The sequence below is a fragment of the Aphelocoma coerulescens genome, chromosome 1A (assembly GCF_041296385.1).
Source record: "Aphelocoma coerulescens isolate FSJ_1873_10779 chromosome 1A, UR_Acoe_1.0, whole genome shotgun sequence".
In the NCBI taxonomy this organism is placed as follows: Eukaryota; Metazoa; Chordata; class Aves; order Passeriformes; family Corvidae; genus Aphelocoma; species Aphelocoma coerulescens.
The window spans coordinates 16,231,316-16,256,050 of NC_091014.1; the positions used below are offsets into that span (position 1 = coordinate 16,231,316).

The 24,735-nt window shown below is 35.9% G+C and overlaps 1 protein-coding gene across 5 annotated transcripts in view; it reads left to right on the forward strand.

Moving 5' to 3' along the window:
* Positions 1-24,735, forward strand: part of CPNE8 (copine 8) — an 82,963-nt gene that overhangs the window by 48,951 nt on the left and 9,277 nt on the right. The window contains exons 11-18 of one of the 5 annotated variants that reach the window (XM_068995184.1): positions 3,825-3,900; positions 6,570-6,623; positions 9,646-9,707; positions 14,476-14,522; positions 15,162-15,343; positions 17,287-17,414; positions 20,811-20,913; positions 23,489-23,546. In XM_068995184.1, coding sequence (XP_068851285.1) covers positions 3,825-3,900; positions 6,570-6,623; positions 9,646-9,707; positions 14,476-14,522; positions 15,162-15,343; positions 17,287-17,414; positions 20,811-20,913; positions 23,489-23,546 — 710 coding nt within the window. The other 4 variants (XM_068995217.1, XR_011146628.1, XM_068995194.1 and 1 more) reach the window with 4 other exon arrangements.

Here is a 24,735-nt window from a genome sequence, read left to right on the forward strand (position 1 = left end):
TAAATTGCCAGTTGGTGGTGCCTATAAACTTGCTTAGTGACCATAGCAAGAATCTAAGTGCCTGATTTAACTTCGACATTGCCAAGTATGTCTGAAATGAATCCCTTTCAAGAGTTACTCTAACAATTTTTTGTCCAACTCTGCTGTGCCTCAGTTTATATTAATTCCCATTTGTGATGGACAGTTTTTATAAGCTGTTTTTACATCTGGATGCCTCACCATGCTGAATCTGTTTGCTCCAGAGATATGCAGCCTAGGCAGGACCAGTCTTTGAAAGATTGCCTGCTCTCAGATAGCAAAGCAAGTTTTACTGAATATTACAGGCTGTTCTGCAATCAGGAAGACAAAATTACTGTGCATATACTTGATTTCTGAATCATGTCTTGACTTGATTTTGACTTCCTGAGTGTTGACTAAGAAGTTTTTTTTTCCCTTTTCCCCATTCTGTGTTACCTGTGCTTTGAAAAAATAGCACCATGGTGCCTTGGGTTGAACTTCTTACTTCATGTTCCCAAATTACATTGTTAGGAGTAATTGTAATGTAGTATCATGATCATATTTTCATCAAATAGTTCTTACTTATTTTCAAACATCATATCACATTCTTGACGGGAGGTAATGCCTGCCCTTTGTAAAATTAACACAATTAATATGAAACATCTCTTCATCTCAAACCAGTTTTTGCACAAAACTTGTCAAAATGTGGACAGCTTGTTCTGATACCTTTTATTGCTTCTAGGAGCTGTGACAAACCCTAAAATATCTGATGCTGTAAGAAGTCACAAAAGTTGGTTTTGTTACTTGGGGCAAGCCCAGTTGTTTGACACAGTCACATTTTTAGGGTTTTTTTTATTGAGTATCCTTATGTATGAAGCACTTGCAGACAGGTCTAACAGAAGGAAAAAAATGAGGTAGTGCACTTCACATCAGCAATACTATGATGTTCTCTCTGAAAGCTTTTTCATTGAATTTCAGAAAAAATGTCTCTCAGCATACATGTTGCCAAAGTCATTTTGCAGTCTTGATGCTTCTGATCTCTTACATAGAAAAAGTGTGTTTGGAGGGGTTGTTGAGTTATAAAGCTGTAAATATTGTCATGCTAACCATGGGGCCACAGAAGAGCATATCAGCACTGCAGGAGAGATTTTAAATTTCAGATTCTAAGCTCTTTCACTTTATTCTTTTCTAGCTTAATTTTTTTTTCATCTAGCTTCCTTCTCTAGCTAGATAGTTGATTTCTAAGTTCTTGCATTTTCTCCTTACTCACTGACATACTCCTGATTATGATTGTCCTTTCCTCTATTGTTTCCTTTTCCTTTAGATAGTAAAAAAAAAAATCAAAGTTAATACAATTTTGTAAGCGATTTGAAGGCTAAAAGTGGAAAACTTAGGGAGATGGGCTTCAAGTGATAATTTTGTGTGCTAAGACTGTCTGGTTCAGTGTTCTGATATGCCACTCATGGACAAAAGTCTCTAAGTCTAGGAATATTTGGTGTTAGGAAGGCAAAGAGAATAAGTACTTTGGATTCTCAATCCGTAGACTAATAAGGAGATCCATTTGCTGAAGTGTGATCATTAATATTAAGATATTTTCTTAATGAGGTATACATCTGGCAAAGGCATATTTTGACCAACAGGCACTCAGCCTTCATAGCCAGCCTAGTGGAGGGACGTACATCCACCTGAATACCGAGTGTAAAGATCCAAGGTGATGATCTTTTAGGTGCAGAGGGCTCTGAAACTGGTTATGTATGCCCATACCTTTTTAACGTGATTCATCAGAGGAATCTTACCTTTCTAGCTCAGGTTTTGTCAGTGTTTGTGTATAGCCATAGGGAAAGGAGGCTTTTCAGTGTCTTGTAGAATTAAAGGAGCAATTACTTTTAAGCATTGCAGATTATTTTGCTCCCCAGAGACAGTCCTGTCTGAAATGGCTTATGTTTCCTGTTTGCTGCAACAGGTTTGTAGGCAGTCATTGAACTATTGCTTGAATTTCTGCCTTTGAAATATACTATCTGATTTGAAAGTATAAGGTTAGAACTGTTATGAGAGGGGTAGGTTCCAGTTTAAGCAATATACATTTTTCTCCAGTGCCATGGTTACCCAAGGTTAATACACCTCGTGTGCTACAGCCCCAATAGAACCCAAGTTCCATAGCCTGTATGGATGGCTTCCTCTGTTCCCTGCTTAAATAGTCCTTGCAGTCTAGAGAGTATTTAAGCAGGAATACACCTCCAAAATATGTTTCTTAAGAAAAGTCTTTATTTTGGAAGCAATTTCCTGATCTCCCAGCTGAAAGGGGAGTGCTTCATGGGAGGTGGTCCCTTCTGAATCTTGGTAATGAGGAATATCTTTTCCCCATAGTTTTCTCAAGTTTTCTTACAGAATGCTTTGCTTATTTTGTATTAGCATGATGACTGACCCCTGAACCTTTTAGTTGTTTGATTTACATTTTACATTACATTTGATTACATGATTTTTTTGAATTCATGCTGGTTTCAGAAAATGAGATTTATATTTGAGGTGATTTTTAAAAATTTCCTTATGAATAAAGCAAGAAAGAAATTCGATGTTGCTATGGATTGTTTCCATTTTTCATCTTCTTGCAACATTCAGATTTATTTAAATTTAATATGTATAACTTAATTAGAACTGTGCTGTATTTCTTAAAAACAAGTTTTGCAAGTCACAAAGTCATGAAACTTTGACTTTCTATTGTAGTTTACCATTGGAGGGAAGGTAAAACAGTTAGCTTCATAGCTTGCCAGATGTGGAGACAGCGTAGAAGAAATACAGCTCCTTCTTAGGGCACAGGTGGGAAAACCTGGACCATCAGTAGGGAGAGTTCAGCTGGGCAGAGCAGAGAATGGGAACAGATCTTGTGACTGCTGGGAGTTGTGTAGCTGAGAGTTGGGGCACCCACCCCTGTAGTCCCTCCATTCCAGGTCCCTGTCTGAGATACAAACCTGCAGCTTGGTCACTTCTGGCAGCCCTGTGGTTTCTGTGCCCTAGTTCCCAGACCCTGGGCACCTTTCTCAGTGATGCTTCACCTGCTACAACTCCCTCTGGCCACTGTGCTCACAGTGGCTCCTGGGCAATGTGCCAGCCCCTGTTCATGCAGTTTCTAAAATGTGGATGACAGCAGGGGAGTGCCAAATGTATTCTTGGAGCAGGAATAGAATTTATAAAGGAGAAGCTTGGTGACCACTGCTTTACTGTTAAGTTAAGATCTGCTTTCCAATAATACCATAAGCTGAGTAGCCTCAGTGGGTTGCTTTTCTCTTCCCAGGTGGGAAGGCAGAAGCTGAAATAAGCTTTGGGCCTTCCCCTTAAAAGTTCAATGTTGTGTTACACAAATTGGTAGGGCTGGTCTTCTCTGGTTTAAGTTCTCCTTTCATGCTTACAGTGACTCCCTTTCTCTCACACAGCTTCATACACAGTTCATAGCCTGTAGTTCCAGTGGTCATTCACTGAGGAAGTAGTGATAGTCTTTGGTAGCCTGCTTTGTTTATTCAGATTCTATAACTTACATTGGAGTCAATTACTGATTTATAATACAGTCCTCATTGTGCAGCTGAGTTAAGCAAAAGCCATCAAAAAGATTTAAGCTAATACTTTTGAACTCTAAATTTGTATTACTAATAGGGTGAACGGAAACAGAGGGAGTAATAAAGATTTTTAAGCAAATTATATCTGTTGCCATTACTTGTTTCTTGGGTGTCAGTTCATATTGGTTGTGTGTCTCTTTTGCATAAATAGATAAAATACATGTTTAAATTCCTAAATGTTGTGCATTTGATTTGAAAATCTTATTTTTCAAACAGCCATGATTTCATTGGAGAATTCACAACAAGTTACAGAGAGTTGTCGAGAGGACAATCTCAGTTCAATGTTTATGAGGTAAGTGTTATGAGTATTTACTCACTCTCAGGAAATAAATGAGAAAACAACAGTGGAAAACACTGAAAACAACAGAAACCTATTCTTGCCACTAAAGAGAAGATGAGCCTATGTGGCTATAACTTTTTTTTTTTGCTTCTGTATGTTGTGCAGATCTTTGTTATTCCTTAAGGTATCTTTTAATTGGTCTCAGACTACTGCCATTAAACTTCAGTATTTTCATAGCCCTAATATAGGTGGCAACAAATATAATGGTTTAGATAAGCAGTAAAGAAGGCAGGGAAGGAGGTTGCTCCAATTATGTGCTGCAGTTTTATTTTGATGATGAACAAAGGTGCTGCTGTGGAGAGCAGGACAAAGATACGTGAAAGCCATGGGGTTTTTTCTTACTTAGATCCAAGATCAACCCCAGAGTTACAGTAATTTACAATAGTTTCCTGTGAATAGTGTCATAACCAGATTACTGTGTGCAGTGAAAATGTCCTCTCCTGTTGTATCACTGATGTGAATCCTACCCTACCAGGAATAGTCTGTCATAACATCTTAAGTAATTTTTCAATTTCCTAAATATAGTATCAGTATCGTACTCCCAGCGACTTTGTACATTTCCTGAGCCTCTCATGTTTGCCTCCCCACACTGCAGTCCTCCATACTTGGGTACTACTTCTGCTTGATTAGTCTGTACAGTATCAGAACAAAAGGTACTGGACAAATCCTTTTCTAAATGTTTTGCTTTTACAAACCAACCCAAGGCAGGTGAGTGAGTGTCCCATATTTAAAGATAAGAAACATTGCTAGAACCACCTCTTTGCAATTGAGCTTTTTTTAACAGGTTAGAGTTCATGTAGCTTTCTAGGTTCCTGCAGGGGTGTAAATATTTCAGAGGCTAAAAACTGTTGTTTAATTTCTAAAGTTACCTGAGATTTGAAAAGGCACACACAAAAATAATAATAATTATAGTATCTTGAATTATAGGCGAGAAACAAGCTGTTGTTTAATTCATCTTTGCTCCCAAGTAGATGCCTTGTTTCCCATGATATTTCACTCCAAGCTTTAGTGCAGTTCCTTGCAATTCCTAAGAAGCCAATTGTCAAGTTACCCGAAGCAGAAAGTTCAAATGAATCTCCTCTTTGGCATTTAATGACTGCTGGCAAGCAATATGCTGCTAATTCAGGCCTGACCATTGAATTCTGGAGAGCAGTGAATGAACTGCTGCAGGGCAGACAGGCAGCCTGTTACCTTCATCTTCATCTTCTGGGCAAATGTCAGCAGGAGTCACTTTCTGGCTAAGATTTTGGTTCAGCAAGAATTACTGCATTGTTTAATTGCTGCCATTACACAGGCTTAATCTATTGCTCATCAGTTGCTGTTAAATGGAGGAGGAGTTACTTGGGATTTTTTAAGTGTTAATGGCCTTACACATGTGTAAAGGAGTAAAAGCTTTTCAGAATATTTACTGTATTACAACAGGCTGGCATACAGGGTGGGGGGGGGAAGAGTGAGTCACTTATTTAGCCTGTTTGGGAAGATCTCAAATCATAGTTATCTCTTCCTGTCTTACATTTCATAGCTGTTCTGTGTTGTGCAAGGAATAGGATCTTTAAATGTAATTTCTTTTTGGTTAGGGAGAGAAAAGTTTTGGAAGACAAGTATTATTAATATGCCCATTTTCAGGCAAAATTCCTTAAATATTTTATACCAGATAAGCGACTAAGATTTCAGTTGGGAATGTTTTCATTCCTTATCATTTGCAGAACATCTGTGAGTAGTTTACAGTAAAACTTGGCAGTAAGCCACAAGGCTTTGAAAGTCCTAGTTATATAGGAGATAGTTAAATGACCTAATTAACAAAATAATGTTTTGCTTCCAATTCCATGTGCATTTCTGGAAAAGGAGGAGTACATTTTCATGTGTGTGTAACAAAATAAACTGAGACTTGCCTTTGGTAGGTATTCAGAAGGGAAACAATTTGTATTGGTGGCTACAGTGAGAAATTGTATAGGTGTGGGTTCCAGATGTTCAAGAAAACTGTTCAATGCTTTGTAGTCCAGTTCCATGAAGATTCTTGGGTATGGGGAGTGTACTGAGACCACCCCCTCCCCCCTCCCCAAACTCCTGTATGCCAGTCAGGTGGTGGTCTTCAACATTTTCATGAAATTACTTATTTCATGAAATTTGATCTTCCTGTCAGCCAGATCCTGTCATTGAACCAAGTACAGAAACTGGGAGTAGAACAGCTCTCATGTTTCTCAGGTGATGTGAGGAGCAGATGGAAACAGATTAAATGGATTGTGAAGAGATGCATTGTGAGATGATGAAGTAGTGACACCATACACTGGAATCAGGAATGCAGAAAAATGCAGAATCTTGTGAAAATTCAAAGAGTGTTTCCCCAAGCACTCAGATATAATGAATGTTCTCATCTCTGTTGCCCCCATCCGTTATTTGTCCAATATGAGTATCAGCACTGGCTCACCTGACAGGTGCCATGAAGATAAATTCGCTGGTTTTCAACATGTGCATATCCCAGCATTGAGATGTATCAGTAAACAGGATGCTGAATACATTCAGAATCCACTGAAAATAGAATGCTTTCAGCATTGAAAATACCTTACACTTATCTTTATATTAGTTCATAACTGCTTTAATATTTGTATCTGTGTTTCTAGGTAATAAATCCAAAGAAAAAAGGAAAAAAGAAAAAGTATGTTAATTCTGGAACAGTAAGTAAATACATTTTATGTTACTGAATGTTTTTCTTTTTGCTTGAAACAGTGCAGTTGACTTGTAGTTTAACAGGATTAGAACAGAGCCTTCTGTCAAAGCCACAATAAACTACCAACTACACCATTTATTTTCAGATTTTTTTTTTATTTGGAGAGTTTGATATAAAAGGCATCCAAGTGTACTGTTAATTTGCCAATGGTTTTCAAAATGAGCTCTACCAAAATTTCAGTCCAATAATTGAAACTGTTGGACTGACAGTGTTAATTTTTATCTGAAACATATCTGCACTTCCAAAAGTAAATTTTATTTTAAATTTATCTGCTGAGCTAGCATTATTAAAAGCTAGTGTGCTTATCATGGTTGAACCAAAAAGAGTCAGCAATTTTTATTACCCACAGGTTTTTGTAAATTTATGTTGAAAGATCTGTTAGTATTGTTTGAGATGAGAGTTTGTCTTTTTTGCTTTGCATTCATGTTCCGCTCTCATGTTTATGAACCAGTTGCTAGCAATGCAAGTATTTCCCTTCAGCACTTACTCAGTTTCCATGTGCTGGCATCCATGATGTTCAGAACATCATTTACAAAAAAGTGAAGATAAATGTTGAGGATTTGTGTATTGGAAAACCTAATTAGTTAAGAGATGTTTTTGGAAAACACATCCACCATGTGGGTTTTTTCCACATGAGCAGTTCCACTGAAGTCAGTAGTGCTTCTTTCATGCTGAAAAGTAGCCTTGAAGGAATGTTTCAGCATTCTCACATTCTTGTCTAAGTCTGTTTATCAGTCAGAAAATAAACTCTTACTTTTCTACCTCTGGTTTAAATTATAAAAAATTGGCAGAAGCAGCTTGCCTATTAAAATTTACCGTACAATATCTAATTCATTAGATAATTTATTCTTTGCTAACATATTCCTTTCATTAAAATCTGTCATGTTAAAATAAAGTTACATTGAATTAGTGAGTCAAAAACTTACAGAGTGGTTATTTTCAACCAGTGCTAAAAGTGTACTCAAAATTATAGGTATGAAATCTGACTTAGGGTACAGAAGGGCAAAAAATGTATTTTCACATTCAATTTTCATGTTGATTTTGGTTTAAAATATTTTAACATCTTCACAGGTATCTGTCTGCATTTGAAAAAACATATTTTACTCCTGTTTGAACAGGCAAAATCAACTGTGTCTTGTTGTTCTTTACTCCAGTTACCTCAAAATTTCCAATAAACAGTTGTTAGCAATTTTCTTTCTTTTTTCCTGCTTTACTAGTGTCTCTTCTGTTGGTTTTGTAAATTCTTTTCAATATCAAGTCATTCTCTGTCCCCATTTGCCCTTACTTCTAGTAGTCCTTCAGGCTTCCCTTATGCTTCTCCACATGATCACTTTCTTACATGTTTGCCTGGAGTTTTGTTTTTCTTCTCCTCGTCATTTACCCGAGATATTCTTTATCCCACATATTTTTAAATTTTCAAGCCAGGCACCGAGACCATAATTTTCATTAATAGGAGGTAGAATTCTGGAGAACTTAAAGTGGATATAAATCACTGACTGCTATCTCACTGCTTCATTTAAGGACTATGTACATACAGTGCACATCTCAATTTATTATTACTTAAGGGGTCATTTTAAATTCACACAGTCAAGGTACGTACTAGGCAGAAGTGTTTCAGAATACATGGTTACTTTTAAACAAAGCCTAGTCGTGAAATGACAAATTCACTGCATAAAACTTGAAGCATTGGTAGTCATTGTCTATATGTAAGTAAACACTTGGGCCACTTTGGGAGTTGTTTGTTTCCATTTTCTGACTTTTAAACTTCAGATGCAATGAAAATATGTGCTTAAATTAATTAGGAACAAGATGACCAGCTGTTAGAATAGATGAACCATTAATATGACTGTGTCCACTGGGAAAATGCATAGAAATTTTGGGCTTTTTTGCAAGACTGTGCTACTGATAACCTAGTAGAACATTGTTATGGTCTTCTGTTCTCAACTAAAAGGGTAATTTGGTGGTTTTAAGATTAGCTAATCACTCAATCAGAGAGCTGTGACAAAGGAAGTAGGATAGAAGACTACCTAAAAGGTTACTACCTGTAATCTTATTCTGAGTACATAGGAGTATTTTCAATTTTTATATTTTGCTGCAGGTGGAGGCAAAATTTTGTGATAGACTTCCATTCCATTTTTATTCTTTGTTATCATTATCAGTGGATTTGCTTTGAGTAGTTACTTAAGCAGTTTTCACTGACTGCTTGCTGCACTTATATTGTGAGAGAGTTTATGTAAATAAAATTAAAATAATTTTAATTCTTTACTTCATAAATACTGCACAGTGTGTGAAGATCTTAAGTGCTGTATCTTTTCCACTTGAGTTCATACTTCTGTGACTTGATCGCTGAAAATGCCAGTAACACCTTAAGATTACTCTGTCTTTTGGAGCTATTATCATTTCTGAATGATAAAATCTGGGACTGCAGAAATTTCTTATCTTTGTATTTATGTATATGTATATATGTATATATTTAAAATTTTTTTATATGTTTCATATATCTGTATACTTTACTAGATTTTTGGATTCTGGACTGGCATCAATACTCAATACTGCCTTTAATGTGAGATGAGTAATTACATAAATAATTGTAATTGAGTTCTTTAAACAGTGTTGACGTGCTCATAGGATAGATGCATTATCATGTACCCTGTAATATTCAGTTGTGGGTGTGGTACACAGAGTTTAGGAAACATGCATGTGGTAACCTGCTCTGGATACAATCTTCTGCCCCTTACCTTTTCCTTAAATAAAAAAAAAGGCAATTATAGACTTCTCAATTTGTCTGTTCCCTTTCAAGAACTGCCTACTAAAATTATTTAATATCTTTTTTAATCTTCTTTTTTCCCTTAATACTGTAGGAAATTACGTCCTAAGGACGGAGCTTGAAAAACATTGTGCTTATGTCTCTACTTGTTCAACTGGGAAACACACAATTCATTGTCTGACTCTCTTTTATTTGCTTTCAGGTAACATTGCTTTCCTTCCTAATTGAAACAGAAGTTTCATTCCTTGACTATATTAAAGGCGGGTATGTGATTAGCAACAAACCTTTCTTGTTTTCACAATCTCATTATAGTTTTTGTTTATGTACTATTTGGTTATGATTCTAAGCAGCATCTGTAAGGAGCTGTATTATTTCCTCATTTTAGGGGCTGTTCTTTCCTACATAAAGCATGCAGATAGTTACTAAGTTAAGTTATGGAACTTTGTTTATACTGTGGGAATTGGTGTTGATACTAAAACACTGAGAAAGAGTAATGACCTCTGATCAGCCAGAGGAAATTTAATTAAACAAAAAGGAATTATCTATATATTATTAAATTATTAAAATGCTGTCTGTTTCTTCTGTCTATACTGAGCTTTGGGGTATTTAATATTAGCATTTATTTAGAGCTTTTCCCCTTCAAAAGCATTTTTTCAGTACTAATTAAAGTTTTTAACGTTCAATTTCTCATTTATTGTCATTTTCTCTAAAGTAGAGACAGAAGTGTCAAATGTCTTAGGCTAGAACATGCCTGGAAATGGGACCAAATCTGAAAAATTCCTGGCTCTTAACATCCCTGCCAGAACACTGTACGTCTCTAAAACAATGGAAATTTGTTTTACATTCCTAGGCACTTAATAGGGATTTTTGGGGCATAAAGTCTGCATATAGATTCCACATGTTTTTTTAGAACATTGATTACCTGTAAAGAAACAATTTGCATTTTTTGTTCCAGTCTTCAACCAGAGTTCAGCTGAAATAAAAAAGAAGTCTGTGCTGTGTTTTCACAGTAGCAATACAGGCCGTTGCCTTTGTTCCCAACAGTGGCAATCCTACATTGCTGTTGTGGACTTTGACAGAAGTTGGAAATGGCCATCCATCCATGTTTACCAGAACTTTTTATTGATTGAAGTCTGTGTATGCACAAATGCATGAAGAAACAGTCCTGCCTTTAGTGCATCTGTTTCCTTCAAAACGTGTTGTACATCTATGCCATGACCATCCTATTCCCCATTCATTCAAAATTCATCTCTACAGGAAGAGCATGTGTAAGGAACTGAGGAATTGAGGTTTATGTCTAAATTTGGAAAGAAAAGAATATAGGGGCTGCTAATGTAATCTTTTCAGGGTGTAATCTTTTCACAGTCCTCACGGAGATGTTACAATACAAGTTAATAAACTTAATTATCTGCATTCTTCAGAAAAATCATGTAAATTTTGAATACAATAATATTGTGTTGTTCTTATTGATATTTTGTATATATCTCATTAATTGCAAGTCAAAGAAGACTTGTGATATTAATAAATTCCACTTAAGCTTTTTTCTGCTAGTTTTACAAAAAAGTAACATCATTCAGTAGAATGCTCCATATTTAAAAGTATGACCAGTAATACTTATAATTTAATTATTTTATACAGAATATTTTTCAGTGATTCATACAATTATTTCTAGATACATGCTAGTGAAAACAAGAAGTACTTGTATAAAATCTTACCTTTCTTTCTGCAACATATGCAGTTATGTAAACATGACAAGAAGGCTCAGACTCAGAGTTATTTTCCTGGCTTCTCCCTTCCTTTGTTTGTCTCATTTAATATTATTACGTATCAGTTACAGTTCCATTGGCAAATTTTTGAAGGAAGGGGAAAGAGAAGATTTTGTCATTAATCAGCCTGTTTTCCCATCATGTCCTCCAAAATTGTTTTTCTTTAGTTCCCTGTTTTTCTTCCATTTACATAGGCAAAAGGTAGAAAACACTGATTTTGCAATAGGCACAATATTTGCTCTTCCATAAATGGATGCTTATAAAATACTTCATATTCAGAACTTCCACTGTAATTCATTTGAGGTGTCTGGAATTAATGCAAATGTCATGGAAATCTTGACAGCTTTAACAAATTAGGATTGCAATATTGATTTCATTTATGTTTTGAGTCTGCATCTGTTTAATTGGGATATTTCGTTACCAGTATCATCAATATGACTGTTGTTTTCTTAAAGAGCTTTGGAGAATGAAATAGAGGTTTGTCCATAAATTCAAATTTCATTTTACTATATAAAACAGGATTTTATAACAGTATGGCAGAAAAGAGGAGGATGTCTCTTTTGCATCTGAATATTAAATCAAATGGTGCCATCTTAATAGCTGGCTTTTCCTTACATCTTAATACTTAATCACATATTTTGCCACACTGACCTTCCCACATTTAAAGTAAGTACGTTGTGCTAAAATTCATCTATATTTCAAAATCATATTTCTCCTGCCACTTAATACAGTCTCAGTTAATAGCATGTTCCTATCAAAACACCTCCAAATATATGAACAGGTTCAGGAGTGTAAGGGATACACTCTTGAAGAGGAATGTGATTGAATTTGCAGGAATGACTACTAAACCTATTTTAGCATCTACTCTTTTTTTGTCTGGAAGACCAGAGGCCACAAAGCTCCAAGACTTAGTGGACAGAAAAGATATTTCTGTGCAGAAGTTTCTATCTTGTTTGACGTATTAGAAAAGGTAGTGAGCTAGTTATTTGTAAATCAGTAAAATTCAGGAGCTGAATCCTTTTGCAGCTGAAGTATCTTGTGATCTCCTGTCCCAGATTAGTGCAGGGTAAGAGGAAATGTTTTCCTCCCATCATGTTAAAAGCCTTACCTTTATCCAGGTCTGTAGAAATGAGCACCTGTACGTTCAAAAGGATTTGGACACACATTTTTAACTGAACTGTATTGAATGACTGGTGGTCAAAAGGGAAGTTCAGAACTCCTTTCATGACAGCTATCTTAATCCAGGAAGCACACCATCCACTCTAATGGGAGGCATATTTGCTGTTCAGAGGAGACCTGGCATGAGAAAGCTACAAAATAAGGGCTGCCGTTGCTATGTATTTTGGAAGCTTTGCCATGTGTTTCTTGTATCCTTAGAGAGTATCAAGGAGTAATAAAAGTATGTAAGAGGAAGAGCTTGTAGAGACTTTATCTGAAAAGTCTTCTGTATGTTGTTACAGCATTTGGCTCAACAAGCATCTGGAAAGGGGAAATTCTAAGTGACACTGGGTGTGCAGATGCCATGGAAAGAATGTAGCCTCTTGGTAGAATTAGTTACTCTGTCAACTCTGTTGTAGAGTTCTGTGCAGTAAGTGGTTCTCCAACCTTCAACTGCTCCCCCCTGCTGACAGACCAGCTGGTTGTCATTCTGAAGCCACGGGGGGAAATCCATGGTTCCTTCTAGTGTACTGTTTAAAAAACCGTAATCATTACAAATGTTATCAAATCTAGTAAAAAACTACATTCAGGCTTAATTTGTTCCCATGTGTATATCAGTACTGATGGAGCTCTTATTAAAAGATGACAGGTTTCACTTAGCTCTCTCTGTGGCTGTGAGGTGAGGATTATTGTTCCTTTCAAGACACTTCCTTCATTTCTCATGGTATATAGGATAAAATCACCTGTCCACTGTCAAATAAATAATGTATTTCTATAACAACTAAACTCTAGCAAAATAGCAGTGATCTAAGCAGCATTGAATCCGTAAGGCACTCTGCTGTGCTTGGACATTCCACCTGAGTTGTGAGAGGACATTCAGCAGCTCAGCCTGCCTAGCCAGGTGTCATTATTTTAATGACTTTCATGGAAAGCCTTGTGACCTCGCTGCATCACTGATCTAGGGGATGTTGTGAGCCTTTGTAGCTCCCTGGAAAACTATATAGTTGGAAAAACAGGTACAGAACTGTAGCCAATGAATTTCCTTTCAGAAAACACTAGGTTTTGTTGTCTGTGTTTTAAAATTTGCATTGTTTCATCAGTCACCTCAATTTGAGGAACCACCAGCACCACCATTTTGAGGAATATTCCAGAAACTGATGCTGTCAGTCATTATCTGAAGTCACATGGAAATTGACTTTGTTCCTTTTGCTGTTAGCTGTAGTTTTAATATTCTTTGTCTTACTTTTGTTATAAATCTTTTATAGTGCTTTTCTCTTGATTCTGTCTTGAATTCAGATTCCATGAAGCTGTTATATCTTCTTACCAATTGGATCAGAGTAGCTCATTCAGGAAATTAGTTTACAAATAAGTTTTGCTGTTCTTATGCAGAAGAAAACCTGTTTAGGGGTCTTTTTTTCACAGTGACACATCCTTCAGCATGCAGAAGGATTTCTGTATTTGATGTATCTGACATGTAGTGCATGGAGGAGTCTTGCTACTCTTCAAACATTGCACCATACAGAAACCCTTAAAATTTAATTACAGTTTTGTTTAGAAATGCCAATAGTGACTCCAAGCATAAATTTAGGAACAGTTGTTGTCATTATAGTTATGGTGATAATATTGATAGTTATACTAATAATCATAGTTTTGAGACATAATTTGTGATGCTGTTGGTGTTCCAAAGACTCTTGCAGGATTTTACTTGATTTTGGAGAGAGAGTCTGTGCATAGTCTGTCCAGCTTAATTTCTGTTAGCCTTGATCAGTATGATAAGGTGATACGTCCAAGAAAAAAATCAGTATTACTGTTGAAAGTGAATTAATAATATTTATGGAAGTTACATTCTTATTAATGATTTATTTAGGATTTTTAATAAACAATGAAAAAAAGGAATGGTGGAGTCAAGTAACTGTTTTCAGCGTGTTAATAAGTTAGTGTTGTGTAGCCCTTGGCTTGAACCTTACATAAGAGTATTTTCAGTGTTTATTTACTTCATTAGAAAGTCAGTGTCCTACAGTTTGTCCACAAATGATGTTACCATCTCTGTTTATTTTTCTACATAGCAGTACAACTACTAATAAGATTTGTGTTTGCTTTTTCTGCAGAACCCAAATCAATTTCACAGTTGCTATTGATTTCACAGCTTCCAATGGTAAGAATAAAAATAAACATCTTGTGTGGGTTTGTGCTGTGTTCAGTTTTAAGCACACATATGTGTGTGTTCGTATCAGTATTCAGCTGGCACCACCTGGACTCAGGATTCCATTTTGCTTAGCAACAGATGAGAGGCCAATTCCTGTCTAGGAAAGCAGGACAAACAGAACAAATAAAAGCTGAAAAAGCTACATATAAAATTGAATAATCAGAAACAGTTTGCAGATATCTGTGTAGTTTCTGATTATTATTATTTTTTGGTTTTTTATAACTGCTGGGAGAAAACTTAGAAGAACCCATTGAGAGGGGCCAAATAGTTCCAGGTAGAGTGAGGCTGAAGTGGGGTGAAGCAGAGATAAGCTGTGATACTCCTCCAAAGCCGCTTTCAAAATGTCATAATACTTTTGTAAATTTTGTATTAAAGTGTATAAATTGCACAAATCTACAAGTTTCTTGCTGCCCTTTCAATGCTGAAATACAGTTACTATTGTTATAATGTATTAGGAACTACTAAAAAACTACTAGTAATAAAATATGTTCAGAACACTGAATTTTTACCTGATACAACTTATCATATTTGAGAGAGAAAATTCTGAGGTGTTCAGTTTTAAAGTAAATCTCATCCTTGCTTCAACAGGTAACCCTTCACAGCCAACTTCACTGCACTACATGAATCCCTATCAGCTGAATGCTTATGGCATGGCACTGAGAGCTGTTGGTGAAATAATTCAGGACTATGATAGTGATAAAATGTTCCCAGCTCTAGGTTTTGGAGCTAGACTGCCTCCAGATGGAAGAGTATCACATGAATTTGCACTGGTAAGTAAATAAATGTTTATATATTACTTGAATTTCTTTACTACAACAAAATTTTGGGAGTTAAGGTTGTAGTCTTAAGCAGTTACTGGACAAGTAAAGAACAGAGCATGTGCTGAGTCTTCTGTGCTAACTCCAAACAGTTGTTTCAAAACTTTTCATCATAGTGAAGTTATTTCACTTGAAGTTACAGAGAGAAATCCAGAGTCAAGAAGTCCCTGTAGGCCAAAAATTGTAATAAAGAAAAGTAATAATCTTTAACTTCAGCTGTAGCATCTTGAGAAACAGATGCTTCAAAGACTTCAGACTGAAGCTAATCTCTCTAAAGAAGCAAATGAATCATGATCCGAGATAGTATTTCATTATTATTCTTATTGTTCTGTCTTGTTTTCTGGGATCTCTTTATCTTTTACAGGCTGCTAGTTCAGAGACATAGGGATATCTAAGTGGACTAAAAGATGAGTTGATAAGAACAAATTTGAGATTGGTCCATGGGTCAGTTAAATTGCAAGCCTAAAATCTACCAAGATTTGCCAGAAAGGTTGATCTGGTATAACTGATGCTTGTGATTAGTGTTGATGTTTATATTTTTGTTCTTCTCAGAGTAGGATAAAGTTGTCAGAATTACAGCAGTGTAGGTATATCAGGAGAGTTCTAATCAGATAGTATCAAAGACATGGCAGAAGACAGGTGACTGTAGATGTGTATTTCTTCTGTCAGCCTGTGCTAGGAAACAACGCCACATGTCTTACTTCAGGGAAAGGTTTTCCACATAGACAGTAATTTAAAACAGGTGCAATTACAAATACTCATTTAAATTGCAGACTTTCTTTGGACTTTGTGTAGCAAGTTTAAATGTATTGATACATCTTTCAGTTTTAAGGATGTTTCTAAAATGAATTCACTTAATTTATGAACCATTGCGATGCTTTTACGGAAGAAAAAGCACCATATACATTGCATATATATATATGTGTGTGTGTGTGTGTGTGTATTTCCTTCCTCCATATATAAACATAGATCAGTGTCTCCCATGTAATGCTAAGCAGTGTTTTCAGCTCTTTTTTTTAATGTTCTAGACAAATTCTGTGAAAAATCCCCTTTGGTTTTCTAGATACTCAGGCAGGTATACTTCACCTCAGAATGAAATACTGGCACAGTAAGTCAGTGAGGTTTTGGCATATGAAGGAGAGTAGGATGATTTGAAAGGTTTTGAAGTCTTACTTAGATCGTTTGCCTGGCCTGACATGGTTCTGGAATTCAGCTTATATACTTGTATTGCTATCTGTAAGGACGTATCCTCATTAGAGAGTCATTATGGAGATAGGTAGTAAAATGCCTGCCCTAAGAATTTACAGTACCAGCCATTTTGTTGCCTCCCAAAGAGTAAATTCCTTTCTTCATCTGTTTTTACCAGGTCAAAATTAATTTTTTGAATGCGGAAATGTTGGACCAAAACAATGAGAAGTTTGTAATTTACCTTACACTCTCATAAGTGTATAAACATTGGGATCTGGTTACCATTTCTTTGTTTCACATTTTTAAAAGAATAAATAATTGAGCCTGAACTGTGCTCGTAAACATGGTTCCGGTTTTACATCTGACCTGTAATTCATACCTTAAATCCATGCAGGGAGATGCCTGTTACTGTTGTCTGTATGAAGGAGAGTATAATTACACTAAAGATGCTATTCATGTCTAGGAGCCAGTCCCAGTGATTCAGACTGCATGGAACATGAGGCTGGTAGAACCTCCTTACCTCAGCAGTTAACACTCACAAGCGGACATGACACTTACACTGGGCATTTGTAGTTAACTCTCTTAATAGATCCTAGAATCCTTAGGTCTTTGCCTTTTAAAAATGTACACTGGGTAGTGTTCATTAACCTACATAATTTTTACTTCATAATTACTTTCAGTGATTAATAATCTCTTGTTTTCATTAGAATGGAAACCCTCAAAATCCATACTGCCATGGAATTGATGGTGTAATGGAGGCATATTACAGGAGCCTAAAATCTGTACAGCTTTATGGACCAACAAACTTTGCTCCTGTAATTAATCATGTAGCCAGGTAAGCATCACAACAGGTACTGGGCAGAAACTTCTTAGTGTCAGAACAAGTGTTGCATACAAGAGGCTGCCAGTTACAGAGAAAGGTATTTATTTACAGTGGTTTTGTTTATTCAGTCTCATGATTACCTTGTGATTTTGAGTAGGTTTGAAGACCATTTGCTGGTATTATACAGAATTTCACTGCTGATTAAAAGGTAATAAAAGTGATCCAGTTGACCAGCCTGTGTTAAAATCTTAGCAGAAATCATAATGAAGGAAAATTTTTGTCATGTCATGTTCCTTTTTCATCCTTTAGAACAAAGAATTATTGCTTCACAGAAAATACATACATCTATCAAAAATTTGTATAAAATCTTAGGTTTTTTAGGTATATGTAGTTTCTCTAACCTCTAAATATCCAAAATGTCGACAAAACTTGCCAGCTCTCTCTGTGCCAACAATTGCCAGCTGGTAGTGGTACTTTTAAGACAGTAGTACAGCTGTCGTCGTTGGAGAGCTGTGGTGCAGTTATGCAACACCTCATCCGACTTCTCAAAATAAAAACCTTCCTGTGTTTATAGAATTTCCTTAAGGATAATGTTGCCTTATTTTGACAGACAAGATCTTGACTTATAATCTTGAGCTCAAGATTTTGGCAGTATAATATCTCCATGAGTTTATATAGGAAAGTGATATGGCTTAGGTGATTTGTTGAACAGATTATATTTTATTTATAGACACAGAGAAAGAACTACTGGTTACAAAATAAAGAAGTAGGGATGTGTAAATAATTGTACTGGTAATGTTTTATTTATGACCTTGCAAAAAACCTAATTTTAATAGCAAGAAATACTTACTTATCATCTGGTTTGGCTGTTGTTAGTTCTACAGACCAGCAAAAAATAATTTGCAAATTTCTGTGGTACAAAGAATTTTCTGTGCCCCCTAGCATGGCTAGATAGCTGATTTCATCTATTTATCCTTAGGGTTAGTTGTTTCTTCTTCAGATCATACAATTAAAATTCTGTACATGTATATTACATTGCTTGTCATCTGAGAGTAGCTGTTGCCTTTAAGCTTTCCTTTGACATGATCTCTTCAGTAACAGTTTTCCATTTGTGTGGCACCCAGTGTCTGCATTATCCACATTATTTGGAAATCTAACCCATCAACTTTCCTGGCTCTTTCTTTTTCTTCAGAACTGGTCATAGCAGCTTAGATGCCTGGCTCAGAACTTGGCAGTTTACCTCAAGCTTGCTGTTCATTGCAAAAATGGAAAATTTTGATCCAATGTTATCAAACCATTGGCATAAAATCAGTTCTTTTTCTCACCAGTTGTTTCTCAGGAATATCTATCTGTCAACTTTCGCAGAATAACAGAAGACTGTCCACCAGTATTAGTCCTTCCACTGAACTTTTGTCTTTTTTATCAAGTTGTTGCAAACCTTGGGAGCTCCTCCTGGTGGCAAATCTTGCTACATTATAGTGGGTGAGCTAAGTGTCTTCACAAGGATTTCTATTGCATGATCATCCCTAAAGCAATCTGTGTATCAGTCCAGTTCTCAGTAACACCATTTTCCTTCAGTGTTCAATTTCTTGATTATTCTCTTGATTGTCAGGGACATGGTACTGACCTGCATTTACTCTTTGAACCTACCTTCATTCTTAAAGAAATTTATTCTTTCCACATCCCTCCTACTTAAAAGTATGCCTCTGATGAAATTTCTGTAAACAATGTCAGCAAGCAAATAAGCAAATAGGATTTTATTATCCTTTCCCCAGTTAGGGAGTTATCTAAACTACACCAAATTCAACTTAGTGTCTTCTCTCATCTCCCCTCCTCATAAAAGATCTTCCTTGCAAAAGGCTTTGGAACATTTTCATCTGTAAAAAATTTGAAATAATCAAATTTCTGTTCCATTTCTTCAGTGTAGGTATGTAGACAGTATTAAGTGCTCAGAAAGGTTAATAATGTTTATTTTACTCATCATACCTTGTAAATGCAATCATCATTGAAAAGATTATAAGCATTGTGGAAAAATGAGATAAAAAGTCTCTGCATGGTAGTGAAAATGTGTTCCGTGGTAGCTTTTGTTAATCTCGATATTTAACTATCAGTCTCTACTGCCAGCATGCAAGTAGGTGATATCCAACAGGTTCACTGCTCATATGGCTTCTTTACCCATCTGTATCCTGGGGAGAGGGTGGAAGATGGTGGCTTTCTGTAAGTTAATTATGGCTTTCTCCAAACTCTTATAAATGTTGTGGCTGCAGCCTTGTATTTATCAGCAGTACTTGCTTGCCAGTGCATTGTGTTGTCATCAGAGTTAGAATTTTCTGAGCATATGCAACCATCATTGAACATACTCTGTTCAGTGAACCAGGTCTTTCATATTCAGTGACTAAAAAAATAGTGAGTTCTTTGACAGTCATATTATGTATTAGGGCTTGTATTCAAAAGTATTCCTGTGGCAACTCATTTTTCTCTTTTACTGCTCTCTATACAACTCACTGCACAAAGTTCTACTTTTTGACTCCTAAGCAGCACCAAGAGCCTTCATGGAAGTAGGAATTGTAGTGGCTGTGAAGCAGCAAACAGCTTCCCACAAAAAAAGTTCTTCTGTTCAGGCCACAGGATTTAGTGGGGCTGCTATGGACTCACTCTCTTTCAGGACTTTGCAAACCTTCAAAAGCTGCTCGTTTTCAAAGAGCAGTTGCTTCTTGGGTCCTTTGACTGAGGTGGGAATGGCACTGGGTGTATTTTATCTTGCATTCCTGTACAGCACAGGGAGAAGCTTGAGTCTTGAAGGAAAGGACATCTGTGGGTGGTGCAAAGAAATGAATATCTAAACCAGGGCTGCAGGGTGCGTGTTCAGCCATTTTACAAATGTACACATAAATGTGAACTGTCAATCTGAATCATGGTCAACAGTAAGTAACCTGGTTTTGTAAGACAAAAAAAAAAACAGAAGAGAAAAATATGCAACATATGAATTCCTGATAAATTTTATTTGTGATACAAACCCAACCATTCAGTATAAATGTATACCCTTCATAGGAAGCAATGTACCCCATAGGTAATACCTGTTAAACAACTTGGACTTTCTAACAACTCATGATTCTGTAAAGGGCATTCTATCCATGCTCCTTTTGGTAGTGGTGCAGTTCCCATTTTTCACTGATAAAGCACATGCAGACCATCAATATCAATATTGTATTAGTTCTGTTTTTTCAATGTTCTCATTTAAAAGTAGAATGTCCAGCTTAGATATGAACGTCTTTAATTTTTAAATTCCCTGTGTTATGTTTGTTAGTCCTTGGTAGTCAGATTTTACAAATACAGCTTGTTTTCATATTAATTCCTTTTATAAAGTTTTTATTTTTTACTATTATAATGTTCATTTTCTTCCCTTAGATATGCTGCTTCAGTAAAAGACGGCTCCCAGTATTTTGTTCTTCTCATTATTACAGATGGAGTTATATCTGATATGGCTCAGACAAAAGAATCCATAGTGAATGTAAGTTTTGCTGAAAGTGTTGAAATTTAAAAGAATTGTTTCCAGGAATTAATATTTTAGGCAATAAAGTGAACGGGTTAATAGTTCAGGCACTAGATTTGTTCCATAAGTACCCATTTTTACCAACTAGGAAAAGTTTATTATGCATGAAGATGAAAAGAAAACAGAAGCTGAACTCAACCTTAGATAGTGTTCTGTGGTAAATGATACTCTTCTAACACTTGTTTTCATGATTTTCCTCATCTGCTTCTTGCTTCCTCCTTCCTCGTGCACATCCCACCGTGCAGTTTTGCATAATAAACTGTTCTCTGTCTTTCTCATCATTGTAGACAGCTTTGATCCACACACTTTTTAAAAACTGCCCCCAACTTTCTGATCCTGAGTGGCAAGCATACCAGTCGTCTGATTTCCCTTAAAACAGTCCCCTAGAATTCTGAAAATTCCTTATTATTTGTTAGTTTCTGCATTATTCTGAGTATTTTTCTCTTCAAAACTGCCATGTGTTTAAGTAATATTCTGTATTATGAGCAGGTTCCATTGTGCGTTTGCCCCTGGGAAATTTCAGATTAAAGTACACACAGAAACACTCCTAGGCATGGTTGGAAAAGATCTCTACCAATAGTTTTTAGCATAGCACAGTGGATCTAGTTAACAGCCAAGTGGTGAGTTGAAAAGCCTACATTGAAGTAATTTAGCATCACATCCAAGTGAATAGTGTAGAATTAGGTGGCAGAGTTTTGAAGACCCACTTTCACTACCTCCTGTAGAGATTTGATACCATTGCAGTTTGTAGGGTGCACATGAAAATACTGCCCAAGTGCTCTGCCTTTCACTGAGGGGTTAGCAAGATGCCCTTGTCCCAGCCTGCAGCACACAGACAGAATCTGTGTGGTGATAAGCTTGGAAGTTCATTCTCTAGCCTATACAAAGTTTGAAACATAATTTCTTTCAGATGAGCTGCTTCTGGGTGACAAAAAGGCTCAGTGGAGAAAAAAAGAGCAGCTTTTAATTCTAATTCACCCTTCCATGTGAAGTCTGTGCAGAAGAGACCAGCAAGTGCAGTTGTCTGATACCTTGCAAGATTAATTCATTTGTCACTAAGACGTACAGAAGAACCTTGTTTTCAGTAATAGTTCATTTCAAAGAATAATGGCTGTTAGTCTACAAATGTCTGGAAGCACAGCAGATGTGTTGTTAGCTTGGAATAAGTGGAAGCTTGGGAATATTTGCTGTCTTGTTTTTCTATGAAGATGCCTTCCTTTTTCTGCATATTTCTTGAAGTGTGAGCACAGTATATTGACAGAACTAATTAAATGCTATTTGATAGCAGTTTTTTCAGTCTTAATAATACCCATAATACTAGAAAGGGTAATGATGTTCAATGCAACTTGATGTGTATAAAACTCAGAGTATATTTCAATTTTTAACATTAATTGTGCTTTTAGGCATCTTTCTCATTACAGCATATATGTCAGCTGCATTCTGTTTTACCAGACTGTTTAAAGGTTATGCTGTCATTCAGGAAATGCCAACACTTAAGTTTATGTGCAAAAGCTTAGTAACTCTTTGTCTTTATGAAACAGCAAGTGGCAAGGACAGCATATTTCATTGTATCACATAATTCTGTGTCTGAGTAGGGATCTCGTTCTGTTCTGAGATCAGAAGGTGTACATCTATGATTTTTTTGTCCAGTTTAATGTTTAAAACGGCTGTAGACATTTTACGGTTTATCAGAATATCTCAATAAGCAACAGAATTATCAGAATTATCTCAGTAAGTTGTCAGCCCTGACATTTGCTGAATGTTCTTTGGTTTTAGTTGTTACCTTCTTCATCAGAGGCAGATTCACATTATTTCTACGAACTGGTGCTACTATCAGGGCAGGAGAGTCCAATATTTAGGATAGTGTCTTTGTAATTTTAAAGATTTTACAGAGTTTATTCAAGGAAGGCCAGATATCATCTTTGAATGAAAAATATAAAGTAAAATTAAAAATCTTACCACAGGCCAATTCTATATCTTGGTTGTCTGTGACATGGATGATTGACTAGAGTAAAATTTCATTAATTGAATAAATATAATATATGTATTGCTCAAATAGATTATTTATTTTCTTTTAAAAATTGGCATAAGATCAATGTACAAAATAGTGTCCCATAGTTCCAAGCAGCTGTGTAATATCAAAAAACAGCAAAGCACATTTAAATAAATATCAGCCTGTTATTAGGTACATATTTGCAATTACTGTCAGTTTACAAAAGTTTCCAAGAGAAATTTGTCCTCTTAGTTGTCCTGTTAGTATTAAATCCTAACATAGTTTTTTGTGTTTAATTAGCATCCTATATGATTCAAAGACTTGGTAACGAAAAAACAAAATAATCATGTGCCTTTCTATCTTCATCCAAGATGTTTTGTACCATTTAAGCAGATAGTTTACACCACTCAACTATTTAAGGGAAAAAAATTGTTCTTTAAAACATAATATCTGTGTGTTTTGTTCACCTCGTTCTCAGATCTCATAGTATTGGCAGAGGTTATGTAATGCATTAAACCTCTTCTTCTTCTTCTTTTGAAGGCTTCAAAGCTTCCCATGTCCATAATTATAGTGGGGGTAGGACCAGCAGAGTTCGATGGTAAGTATTCTAGTGTTTTTTCTAATTTTTTTTTTCTATTTGCTTACATTTTAGTAATATGTGGCTTTTCAAACAAATACTGCTCTTCAAAAGAACATTATATGAAGTGAGGAGTGAGTGCTGTTGACGTTTCCAGCTGGATTGATTGATTGATAACTCAGTGTGATTACAAGCTACCATGTGGAGCTGTGTAGCCCCTCAGGCTCCCTGTTCAAGTCAGAACCATATGGGGGCTCAGCATTTACAGTAAAGTAAATATACTTAAGAAATGTTAAATTTCTTCAACACAAATATTTAGATGCCTTGTGAAGTGTCAGTTGATTGGAAATACTGATCTTACTGCAGTAATAAAATCTTGAGAAAAATAAATATATTTGAGGTGGTCTGGGTTAAACAGGGTTTCACTTGGTAACTGTGCAGCAGCATTGAGAGAATATTACAGCAGGAGAGAAATTACCAGGTTATTTACATATTCTTTCTATGATATTCTGGAACACCATTCTCTATTGCAATAACTAAGTTGGCTTCCATTATTTGTATTAATTTATTAAGTATATATCACTGCACTATGAAGTGTAGACATTCTCTGTGTGTCTGTTCCTCAAAGTCCTAAATCCTTTCTTCTTCATTCTAGTACATCTGGTTAGACAGTATGCCCTCTGTTGCACTGAAATATACTTAGTAGTACTACTACAGATGTTTAATGTTGACTAATGACTGCGTGTCCTAAGTGTATGAAAAAAGAGGAAAAAAAATAAGACAAAAAAAATTATTTTATTTTACATTTATTTTATTTTATTACAAGCATTATTCTTGTGCTGTTTGGCAAGTGGTATATTAGTGATAATTTTAAGTATCTTATTCTGTGAAGAAATTGTCCAGGTGAACACTTACACTTCAGATGATTGTATGCCCCAATGAACGAGAAAAGTTTATATTCATAAATGCATATGATGGAAATTTGTAAACTTCATTTTTACTCCTGAGAATTCCAACATGGTCCGGTGTTACTCACCGTTCTCTCACCCCTCCATTGCATTTTCCCTTTCTCCCTGTTTGTCTAGTCCTTGGATTTGCCCAGGCTCCCTCTCTCAGTCAGGACATGTTCTTGGGGTGTCATCCCTTCCCTTTTCTGAAGTTAGGGTTCTGTTTGTACTGCAGAATACAGTTTCCATCTTTAGAGCCACAA